We start from the raw sequence: 11,662 nt of genomic DNA, 5'->3' as shown, positions 1-11,662 counted from the left end.
GGCAGTTGTTTCTTCAGATCTGAGTCCATAATTACTCTGATGCTTTGCTTGATTTGTTGTCTAAGTAACATGGGGTAAAGAAAAGCACCTCAGTCTAAGCTGTAAAATGTTCTGACACATCTCAAAGAAGCCAAATATAAAGAGGCCCAAGGATGAAACCTTGAGGAACTCCACATGTGAGTTTCATACGCTCATATTCAGAGTTACAAACTAACAGTCCCTGTCTTACAAGTAAGATTTAAAATGATTTAAGACAGTACCAGGAATTTCTATACATTTCTCAGTTCTGTCAAGTAGTATGTTGTGATCAACTGTGTTGAATTTGGCATTAAAGTCTAACGCTAAAAGTGATCTAAAATTCAGACATTAAAGTAAAAGATTTGTATCATAATTTCTACAGAAAAATTTGTAGAAAAGCAGTCCTTCATAACAAGAAGGTCGTTAGTTCTAATTCTGCCTGGTTCTGTCTGTGTAGTGTTAGTATGATCTCCATGTTGAGTAATGTAATAACAGCGCTGGTAACTTCCTATATGTAATCTGTGAGCCACCATTGTTTCCTCCATACTCTGGTTTTCCATGGACCAAAACCATGCATGTGAGGTTAATCAATGACCCTGAATTGTCCCTCAGTGTGAGGATGTGTGTGGTGGTCTGTCTCTCTGTTTGTCATGTGATGGTATATCCTGCCCACAGACCTGCACACTCAAGACAAATCAATATAGAAGATGAACGAATAGAAAAGAAGTGCAATTTTCAGATAAATGCAACTGCTATTTGTACACTCGGGAAAAATGCACCTTTTTTGTAGACAATACTCGTAACTACATTACTGGTCAAGAAGTAAACAGCTCATTAAAAGTCAAAAACTTTTTTTTTCTATTTCTTTAGTATTTTTTGGGAAAGGCACACACTTTTTTGTACATTTTTCTTTTCTATTGTCACTCAAAAGCTGCTTTCTTTCGCACGACATCAAAAGCGGAACCTTAAGTGAGGGGTCTAGGTCTTGTGCGGTAGAGGGACTGATATTCTTGTTGCACCCGGTGGTGCTACAGGGAAACACATCCTGAAAACAAAAGCAGGAGGAAGGCAGATTACAGTTCCTCTGTCTCGGGATCACTGTCGCTTTTAGATGGACAACGACGTCGCCTTTTATCGCGAGCTGCCGAAAGTGGTGAGTCCAAACTAAACCTCCAACTATATGCTCACCGGAAAAGTTGATTTTTAAAAGAGTTTGTTACGGAACAGTTTCTGTTTTGTGCTGGCTGAATGCTAACGTCAGCATTTCGCTTGTCGCAGGAGCTTCACGCTCACCTGAACGGCTCGGTCAGCTTTCAAACCATCGAGAAACTCATCAGCAGAAAACCGCATCTCAACATCGAGCACAGCATGACCGCGATCGGAAAAGGCCAGCTGAGGACTCTGGATGAGTGTGTTTTTTATAACTGTCATTCAAAATGTCATAAAAATCAAATAAAACTGATATCTATCGTTACATTTGTTGATAAGATTTCTTAATGAAGGATGAGTAGATATTGTGACTACGCCACATTATTGACTGGATCAACATTATCAGAGCATGTTCACAGGTGCTTTGAGGTCTTCAAGGTCATTCACAAGCTGGTGGACACGGAGGAGGATATCCTGATGGTGAGAGCGAGCGATGCTCTCTTTAATCCCGCTCTCTCCTCCGAATACCAGCGACAGCTGTCAGCTTTTCTTCTCAGGTCGCCACAGATGTAATTAGAGAGTTTGCAGCTGATGGTGTCAAGTATTTGGAGCTGAGAAGTACGCCAAGGGAAGAGAAAGAAACTCGTAAGGATATCAGTGTGGAGCATGGACACATTGTTTCACCTGGTGGTTACATTTGTTTTTTTTTTTCTTTAGGACTGACAAAGAAGAGTTATGTTGAAACTGTCATCAGTGCAATCCAACAGTGTAAAAATGAAGGAGTGGACATTGATGTCAGGTAATGATGTTTCCTGTTCCTGCAACTTTATCAAATATAGAAATGTAGCTTGATTGAAATAAAGCCCCAGTTGTACACATCTATAAAAAGTAATGTTTAGTACAGAGGATTTTATTTTTGGAGTATCTTTATGCGAAAGCAGATTGTTAGCTTTGCGTTTTAAAGGTGTTTATGTATGTGGAGATTTTAATAATTTTATCTGTCCTGAAGGTTTCTGGTGGCGATTGATCGCAGGAATGGGACTGAGGTTGCCATGGAGACTGTGAGGCTGGCCGAAGAGTTCATGCTGTCATCTGATGGTTTGGTGGTCGGACTCGACCTCAGCGGAGATCCAACGGTTTGTCGGCTTTGGGGCTGAGTTGTAAAAGCCAAATATAACACGTGGCTTGTCAGTCTGGTTTTACTTTGAATCTGAATTTTATTGTTTTTTTTATGTTATTTTACAACCTTTTCAGTAAAGCTGTGTTTACATTAGGTCCCACTCATCCAAGGATATCTTTTTGTGTTCTTTTGGCTGCTACATTTGCAACAATATGCTGTTGCTTATTGAACCCGCCTTTTAGTCATTTACGAAGGCATGAATCATGAATTTCAATTTCAAATTTCAACTACTTGATACTAGATGTAAATGTATTTGAGTCTTCCATCTTTATTTAGTTGTTGTATCTCCTCCCTTCCTTTTTAGGTGGGCCATGGGAAAGACCTACTTCCTGCCCTTCAGAGAGCCAAAAACTCTGGACTGAAGTTGTCATTGCATCTTTCAGAAGTATGAGCATGACAACTGTATTCCTGTTGATTAGATTCTATCATATTATGTGTGCGCTCTGTGTCATTAAAAAGAAAACTGTCACAGGTTCCATCTCAGCTGGAGGAAACAGATCTGCTGTTAAATCTTCCACCTGACAGAATTGGACATGGGACCTTCTTACATCCTGCAGTTGGCGGATCTCAGAGTCTGGTTGACAAAGTGGTGAAGCACAACATCCCGCTGGGTAATACTCGGGCCAAACCACACATATTTTCATTGTGGTGTGAAGAATACTGAGAGATGTTTGGATCTGTGTCGTTTTGTAGAACTCTGTCTGACATCCAACGTCAAAGGGAGCACTGTGGCGCGTTACTCCGATCATCACTTCAAATACTGGTACCAGTTAGGACACCCGAGTGTCCTTTGTGTAAGTTTTCTCTTTCATAGCAAGAAAGCTGTTCAAAAAGAAAGTTGTCTGAATGTTTTTGTTTATTTTTATATGAACAGGATGTAAAATGTATGTGTGCCAATAACTATAACCAGTTTACTGAAGACAAAGTTACAGACCTGATTGTTTTTTTTGTAAAGGATTTACAATTATTCAAAGATTGAAAGAATAGATGCACTTAAAAATTGATATATTACTGTTTTAACATGCCCTCTTCCCAGAATAATAATTCAAACCCAAAAATCTCCATGTAATTTACAGGACATGAACCGTTTTCGTTTCACTCATCAGTACAGTATCTGTTCAGGATCGATTCCTATGATGAAAGATTGATATTTATAGTGTCCAGTAAATTTAGGAAGAAACTTGAACATTTAAAGAACTGTTCTCTAAAGAATTTCTGTTCTCTTAATAATACCTCTTCTTTATGATTCAAATGTAACTGTTTCCACTAATAGTATCCTTTAACACAAGTGAAAACATGCGAGTTCTGTGAGTGACTGACTTGTGCTCTTTGTCTCCTTGCAGACTGACGATAAAGGCGTCTTTTGCACAGACTTGTCTCAGGAATACCAGCTGGCGGCTTCCACCTTCGGCCTGAGCCGTGCGGACGTGTGGAAGCTCTCCCAGCAGGCCATAGACTGTATCTTCGCGCCGGAGGCGGTGAAGCAGCAGCTCAAACAGAAGTGGAACGATTTACACTCTCGGCTGTTCAAGTGACCGGTTCATATATTTATCAATATGACAATCAAATACCTCAAGTTTTCAGGTTTTTATAGGAATAATTGCAGACGGGTTCTTTTATTTAGTGAACTCAGCTGATGTGTGTTATTTATACTGCTTTATCATGTTCGTGCAGTGTTTCTTACACTGGTTACAGGGAAAAAAAAAACAATGGACCAGGAAATAATACCAGTGTGTTTTGAGACAAGTTAAAAAGAATATCAGTGAATAAAAAGAGGAAAAAAAATGACAAACGATCTTCTGGATGATTTTCAGTGTCTGTACGTCAGTCCAAAAATATTCACATATCTCTGAGACACATGTATTCCCATCAACGTAGATGCTTTCCAAATTTGCCTTGTTTGTCCTTGTTCTTGAATTTTCCAAGCTGCTTGTCCTTCTTTTTCAGCTTCCCCTGCTGCGGCGCCCCGTTGCTTGCTACATTTCCTCCTTCCCACTTCCTCTTCTTCTCGCTGTTGGCAAAACGACGTCAGGAATAAATTTCAATGGCATTTTATTTCGTTCTGCAAAAGCTCCTGGACACTACTGGATACCTTTTGATGCTGATAATAGACGTGTTCCCGCCTTTTTTCAATGCCTGGTCCCACTCCTCGTCGTCTCCTCGAATCCTGTACCTGAATTAACAAACAAAATCCACTGATTCTACGCTGGTTCACAAAAACGGTGATCCTGAACAAGCCCCCCACTGCGGTTTACACTCACTCATCCAGGTGCATTTCTTTCACTTTCTCTACATCCTGTTTGTGCTTCTCCTCAAACTCCTTCGCCGCTTCATTCTGAAATCAGCAAACCGATGAGTAGCTTCAAGATCACAGCTGTCAAAGAAACCTTCATTCCCAAAATGCCAATAACAAGAGAAATGTTTACTCTAAAAATATAAAACTGAAAAAATATCTGGCATTAACTGTACCAGGTCTTCTTGCAGGCTGCTGATGGTCGGCTCCATGGTCACGTCTCTGGCGGTGACCATCTGCGCCTCGATGGCTTTCTCCTGGATGTTTGTGTAAACCTGACAGACAAGGTGAAAACACCGAGGCGTGAGCGTTGCTGGCGTTCCGCCGCATCGTGCCGCCGCCGACTCACCTGCACAAATTTGCGGATGAGACGGTTGAAGAGGCCCATGAGCTGCGAGCTCGGGAGCTCGATCTCCTTCTCCAGCTGCTCCACCGATTTGTGCTGCAGTCCGATTCCCAGCAGCAGAGCCTGCAGTAGAACAGGGCTGGTCAGCGTCAACTGCAATGAACACACACACACACACACACACACCCAGTTTGGCGGAAACGTACACACTGCGCTGCGGAGAGGGAGACGTCCCCGAGCTGCTTGAGGAAGAACATGCGCGCCACGGCGGGGATCAGGTCCATGATGAGGTGGTAGTCCACCATGCTCCTGGAGTACAGCTCCAGACGCTTGAGGTCGTACGGGCTGAAGTGTCCTGCCAGCTCCGCGCTGCTGAGAGCTGTCCAGACGGGAGACGGGTCGTTTTGTTTTCAGCCTGGTTTTTGTGTTTTATATTAAGAAGTGAGGTTAGGTGTGGGTCTTACTGCTCGAGTCCTCCTTGGACTTCTTGTTCTGTAAAATGTTGAGCGCCAGGCTGGGATGGAAGCTGCTGAACTGGTAGGAGAGCAGAGACAGGAAGCGCCGGCGGAAATCTGAGGGGAGATAATAAAGACTATTCAGGAGGGATGTGGGAAGACTACTCGGCTGCAGGAGAGTAACGGAGCTCACCTTTCCAGAAGGCGGACAGCCACTGACCCTGCTCCGACCCTTCATCCGCATTCAGCTCCTTCAGCATCACGCAGGAGTGCTCCCCCGTCAGGTCGTTCTAGGTACAACCACACCGAGTTACAGCCAGACTGCAGCACAGGACGAACAGAAACTCAATATGTACTTACAGGAGTCTGTCTCAAGTAGACTGGAGTGAATCCGGCTTTCTTCCAGAACCTGTAGAGATGGAAACCATTTTTAATATTTGAGATTTGAAACCGACTTCCTCATCCTTCTTTGTGCTCATCTGACCTGAGGAGCGGTGGCGTGAGGCCGTAGGAGACTCCTAAATAGTCCAGCCTCTCTGCTCTCCGCTCGCTCAGCTTCAGCAGCAGAGGAGGAAGCTCTTTGCGAGGAGTGATCACCTCCTCCAGCAGAATGACGGCCTGCGCGGGAAATTCAGTCAGTGTCACAGTTTTTGTTCTATCTGGAGCTCAAGAGAGGAAATAATGCGTCTCAGACGTTAAACGCTGTGATGTCTCACCTCACTGCTGACAGAGGTGATCTCCTGCTGGGTTGAGCCTGTGCTCTCGTCCGTGGCGGGAAACTTGCCCTCGTAGTACATCTGCAGCAGCTGGAGAGCTCGGGAGCCGTAACCCATCTGTGGGACGCATTCAGAGTCAAGGCTCGGGAAAGAGCAGCGGAGTTCAGATGATAAATAGACATCAGATGTATTTTAAGCTGAACCACAACGTAGAGCAGGCACTGGCTACACTGTATTTAATATGTCACGTAATTCAGAAACATGGAGGGAAAAGCCTCCTGTTCTTACCCCCTGGTAGTCCGGATTGACGGCTATTCGCACCACCCTGCCTCCAGAAAGGCCTCCGAACTCTGGGTCTTGAAACTGTGATGAAAGCAGGATTGATCATCACCCAGTAAAGCATGAAGAGCTGCTTTTTTTTCTGTCCCAGTGTGTGTGACGGTTCAATACCTGTTCTGACACGGTCCAGGGAATCAGATCACCTGACGCCTTCTTCCCTCTGGACAGGCTGTTCAGGATGGATTGTCTTGATATTTCACCCTCAAGACACACCTGAGGACCCGTAAAACCATAAATACAACCTAATATGGAATATAAGTTACATATAATGTCAAACTCCTCAGCGATGGAGCAAATTAGATTACCTGAATCACGGCGAGGACCTCGGGCAGCGAGTTCTGTGTGGGGGGAACGGGCGGCAGGAGGCAGAAGAGGTGATGGGCCGGAGCGTCGGACAGCATCTGAAGGTCGTTGGGCGAATTCTGGAGCCAGAAAAACAAACAAACATGGAGTCAGTAAAGAAAGCAGACCGACGGGAAGACGAAGCAGAAGCAGATGGAGTGAATCTCACCTTGTAGTGCGACGCCACATAGAGAGCCATGAGGCGCTGCAGGAACGCCTCTGAAGCTTTGTGGTAGCAGAACAGCGTGTCTCTGTTCACGTAATATCTGAAGGGCGCCAGTTAAAGACGACATATCCGTATTCACAACCAAGAAGTCACACTGAACACAGCAGATGCCACGATAACAAGCTGATCTTAATGTGTTAAATTAAACGAAGGATACAGGTCGCACGTCTGCGGCAGCGGGCAGCCAGAAACCAGCCTGGGAATGCTGAGACAGTCCAGACACAGCAGCTCATTCAGCCACTTCTCCACCGCGTCTCCCGGGGCGTACCGGATGGACTCGTGCAGGGAAACCTCGTGGAGGGAGCGAGCTGCGGGAGGAGGGACGGTCAGACCGCAGAGACACGCTGGACACACACAATACAAGTGAGGCAGAGGACACACACCTGCCGCCAGCCGGGCGGTGTTGGTGGTTTTGTTCTCCGCTGACAGGCTCTGCTGACTGTCGGCACTCTGCTGCCGCAGCTGCTGGATCAGTTTGAGGGATAGCGAGCGTCCGGTTCCTTCGTAGCTGCGGAGAAGAGGAAAAGCAAAGCAGGATGCAAACAGCTTTATTCTCAAACCACTGATCACACAACTAGTGCGTTAATGGAACATTTTCAGTAAGATTTTCTAGTCATCCCGCGTTTCTCGACAATCGATTCAGTATCAGATCAAACGGCCATCGTGTCTTCTTACTGACCCGTTGATGGTGGAGGCCATAAAGACCAGGTACGGCCCCAGCAGGTTCTTCACCAGAGGAAGAGGAATGGCGGCGGCCTCGTCGATCACCAGCAGCTCGGCCTGTCCCAGCTTGACGGCGTCGCCTGGGTGGATGTACTGCCGGTCGCAGTCACACAGAGGTCAGAGGTCAGACCAACACGTTCCGTCCTTCATTTACTCACTGGAAAAGATGCGGAGGGAATGGAGCACCTGGATGGTCTGCCGGTGCTCTTTGAAGATGTTCACCCGCACCACAGCTTTGTTGAACTCTGGATTCAAAGACTGGATGATCTCGTAGTCCAGGTGCTCCTAAGAACACAGACAGGAGGATGAAGTGCACGGACATGCTGCCAGCGGCGAGGGCGAGAGGCCGACACGGCCTACCTGGTAGTCCAGGGAGTCAAAGCCTTTGAAGATGAACTCGAACATGGTGTGAAGGTTGTCTGGACTCGGCGAGGTTACAAAGATGTTGGAGTAACTACAAAAAACACATCAGACTATGGAGATGACAGCAGAAAAGGCTTAAACCAGATGATTTATGGTGTATAAAACCAGCTTTTACCCAAAAGCCACAGCTCCAGCGACCGCCAGGCCAAGAGCAGCAGACTTTCCTCGACCGCGGGCGGCGGTCAGAGCGACCGTGCTCCTCAGGGTCTTCTCTGAAATCGCTTCAATGAACTTCAACACGGCCTTCGCCTGCAGGACAACAGCGCAGTTTAAAATGAGAGCTAGCAGGGGTCAGCGCAGAGTGTCTGTATGATCTGAAAGACCCGGACCTGATCCATGGTCCTGCAGCAGTCCACCAACACCCCCACAGGCTGGGTGTCCTGAAGGGACTCCTTCAAATCCTTCAGCTCCTGCTCCCGAGGAGACAAGCCGTCCTCCTGGAGGCATGGAGGGGGAGGGCGAGAGAAAAAGAGGAAACGAATGAGCCAACAGACAAGCTGAGAATATGTACCCACCACCCATCAGACCATATCCAGAAAAAATCATTCCTCTTTAGAGATGAGAATCATGATAAAAAAAGACCTTTGTTAAAAGAGGCCAATCATAATTTGTTTAAATATTTTAACATTTTCAGATTCTGTTTTATTTTATTTATTTATTTTTTTCAGATTTTATTTTTTCAGGTTTTTATTTTTTCTTTGGCTGTAAAATATCCGAAAAGTGGAAAAAAAAAAAAAAACATTCAATTTTACTCAGAACCTAAATTGTCATCTGTAAACAGTAAGGTTTGAATTTTTTTTGTTTTCAACTAAAAGCCTCTTCAAATAAATTCTCTTGACTTTGCTTGATATTTCATGCAAACTAATATTCAATCACAAAACTGAGTCAACTGATAAAAGCGCTTCCAGTGTGAGGCAGGTTACCTGAGTCTTGGGGGGCACCGGCTTGATGTTTGCCATGTTGCTGGAGAGCGGCAGGATGTTCAGCTGGTCGTCAATAACCACACAGTTTTTGCACGACGCCAGAGACAGAATGAACCTGCAAACAAATTAATTCATAAATAAGAGGAAAAAACACAATAAAATTTTCATTCCATTGGTCAAATATTGTCAGGAAGCCTCACCTCTCATTAAAGCGTCCAACCACATCCTGATGAGCCTCCGTCCTGTAGCGAGAGTGCACGTCCTGGAAGAAAACCGGTCAAAGGTCACGTCACTGATGGGCCGACCCGACGTGTGGATGAACAGTGGAAGAACAGCTCACCATGGTCATGGTGTACAGCTGCTTCAGAGAGTTCATGGTTCTCAGCAGAATGACCACGATGCCTCCTCCTTCCACCGTTTCAACGGTTCTCGCCAAAAGGTTTGGAGTGAGCGCTTCGAAGTCCTGAGTGACACATCGAGCAACAGAAAAAAGAGCTTAAAAACTACATTTACAATCCCCAGTAAGCATTAATCAGACTGAAGACTCACCTGTAAGACACACATGCCGAACGTGTTTCCCAGGATCTTGTGCGTCTCGTTGTAGTAACAGTAGCGGATGTTAGTTGCTGCCACAAAAAGTTCGAATGGGTCGTCCTGATTGAGATTTAGCGTTCCCGTCTTGATTTTCTTCTGGAGCTGCTTCATGCGCTTCTTTCGATTGCTGTTTCAAACACATTTGACAGCTTTTCCACTTTTCTTGACAAACAATTCAAAACTTTGGGGTGGTAACTCCTGTTAATTAATTAATCTCACTTCTGACACAAATATCTGGATTTTCTCCTTTTTGTATTTTGGGAATGTGATATTCACAGAGATGTGCTTCTCAAGAAACAGTTTTTTTTTTTTGTTTTTTTAAACTAAAACAGCTAAAACATGCAGGACAATCCGATCAGTGTAGTCCATGCCCTCTACACATCAAGTAAACAATATTAGACAAAAAATTGGCAGTGAACTCACTACCACCCAACATCTGTAACCTTAATCCCTGACACTAAATCCCACCTAATTCCACTATTTTATCATGTACACTGTGTAGAGTGATCCAAGCTGTCCTGTAAGGCACTATGTATTATTATTATTATTATTATTAATATAACATTGATGATTGATCAGATGACCTAGGAGACATGTCTGAGGCTGTCAATTAAAAACAAACGAAATGAGAGAGGGAAGAATAGATCTACTTACACTATAAGTACATATTATAAACCGTGCTTCGGGTCGTATGGATGTGACATGTTTTCGGCTCACCTGCTGAATCCCAGGTCTTTCTTGTAGCACCACAGCACAGAGGGTCTCGCCTTCACGGCGGCTTTAGACAGCATGTGATGCAGGATGACCACCTTCAGCACACACAGGGCGACACGTCTGAATGCAGAGACGACCCAACACTGACCATAATGCTCTGCATCAGCACAGAGAGACAAATTACCTGGTCTCTCCCGCGATCTCCCACCACCACAAACATGGAGCGATGCTTCAGAGCGACTCCATTCTCGATCTGGACTCGGATCCGGTTGTCGACTTTCTTGCGCACGGTAGCCATCGTGTTCCGTTACTGATTCCACGACTGTCAGAGGTCTCGGTTCAAAGTTTCTGCAAAAAAATCTCACGAACTGGGCTCAGATGAGTTTACACCGCAGCCATCACGCTGTTGATACGCTCACGTGGAGACTGCAGTTCATGGAGGACCCCTCCGTGACGTCACTACTGTGCGACGCATCTGAAAAATGACTTGAAAAATCTATTTTGTGAATTTACCAAAAGCATTATTAAGGCCAGAAAAACACTGCAGCAACAAGGTGGTCAAAAATAATGTTTAATGAAAGCGTTAACATTTAAAATAAATAAAAGTGTGACTAACTGTTTTACCGCCCAGTTCAATGTAGTTGGAATGACTGGACACGAGGTGGTGCTGTTTGACATTCGGATAGAACACGTGTTTTTCTGGCTGGTGAGACTTTGCACCTCTTCACTGAACCTTGTCAGAAAGTGACCCCTAATGGTTGGAATCATATGGAGGATGTTTCAACCATAAAGAAAAAAAAAACCTGCCTAATTGTAATACTCTGCTCCCATCACGAGGCTCCAGGCTTTTCTGTCTGCCTTTACACATACTGCATTGTGCAGGTCTTGGTGTCCCACCCCCCCACCCAGGTACTTGAATCACTTCCCACAGTCCAAAACCTTAATGTGAGGTTAACTAGTAATCCTAAACTGTCAGTAATACCTCAGTTGACCTCGGCTAACAGTGGAAGGAAGCTGACTGACACACAGCAGTGAAGTGTTACTAAAGTAGTATAGCAGACAGAGACGGATGATTGCATTTATTCGCTGAAAACAAGAGACATCCATAGAGATGCGTTTAAAAAAAACACAAGAAATGCAAAACCAAAATGCTCACACCCGGCCTACAGCTGCTCAGGGCGGCTGAGCCAGTGACCCAGTGAGTGACTTCAAAGTAAATGT

At 44.9% G+C, this 11,662-nt stretch overlaps 2 protein-coding genes across 2 annotated transcripts; one reads left to right on the top strand and one right to left on the bottom strand.

Moving 5' to 3' along the window:
* Positions 1-1,061: 1,061 nt before the first annotated feature.
* Positions 1,062-4,120, top strand: LOC115391818 (adenosine deaminase-like protein). Its single transcript, XM_030096180.1, has 10 exons — positions 1,062-1,171; positions 1,297-1,427; positions 1,587-1,647; positions 1,725-1,812; positions 1,885-1,966; positions 2,177-2,303; positions 2,652-2,732; positions 2,820-2,958; positions 3,041-3,141; positions 3,691-4,120. Exons 1-10 carry the CDS (start codon positions 1,130-1,132, stop codon positions 3,880-3,882), a joined length of 1,044 nt encoding a protein of 347 aa, XP_029952040.1. The 5' UTR covers positions 1,062-1,129; the 3' UTR covers positions 3,883-4,120.
* Positions 4,121-4,188: 68 nt separating this feature from the next.
* Positions 4,189-10,873, bottom strand: LOC115391810 (RNA cytidine acetyltransferase-like). The gene is made up of 28 exons (XM_030096165.1): positions 10,626-10,873; positions 10,445-10,536; positions 9,683-9,854; positions 9,474-9,596; positions 9,334-9,395; positions 9,134-9,248; positions 8,540-8,647; positions 8,326-8,459; positions 8,148-8,241; positions 7,974-8,072; positions 7,744-7,880; positions 7,448-7,572; positions 7,222-7,372; positions 7,008-7,104; positions 6,802-6,918; positions 6,608-6,709; positions 6,446-6,520; positions 6,158-6,274; positions 5,926-6,059; positions 5,802-5,850; positions 5,635-5,731; positions 5,451-5,558; positions 5,193-5,365; positions 4,990-5,109; positions 4,817-4,915; positions 4,609-4,682; positions 4,440-4,520; positions 4,189-4,358 (listed from the first exon to the last, which is right to left on the bottom strand). The coding sequence occupies exons 1-28, from the start codon at positions 10,737-10,739 to the stop codon at positions 4,217-4,219; spliced, it is 3,111 nt and encodes a 1,036-aa protein (XP_029952025.1). The 5' UTR covers positions 10,740-10,873; the 3' UTR covers positions 4,189-4,216.
* Between the last annotated feature and the right edge of the window lie 789 nt (positions 10,874-11,662).

Source organism: Salarias fasciatus, chromosome 7, assembly GCF_902148845.1.
Source record: "Salarias fasciatus chromosome 7, fSalaFa1.1, whole genome shotgun sequence".
NCBI lineage: Eukaryota > Metazoa > Chordata > Actinopteri > Blenniiformes > Blenniidae > Salarias > Salarias fasciatus.
This window is presented reverse-complemented; position numbering and strand designations above follow the sequence as displayed.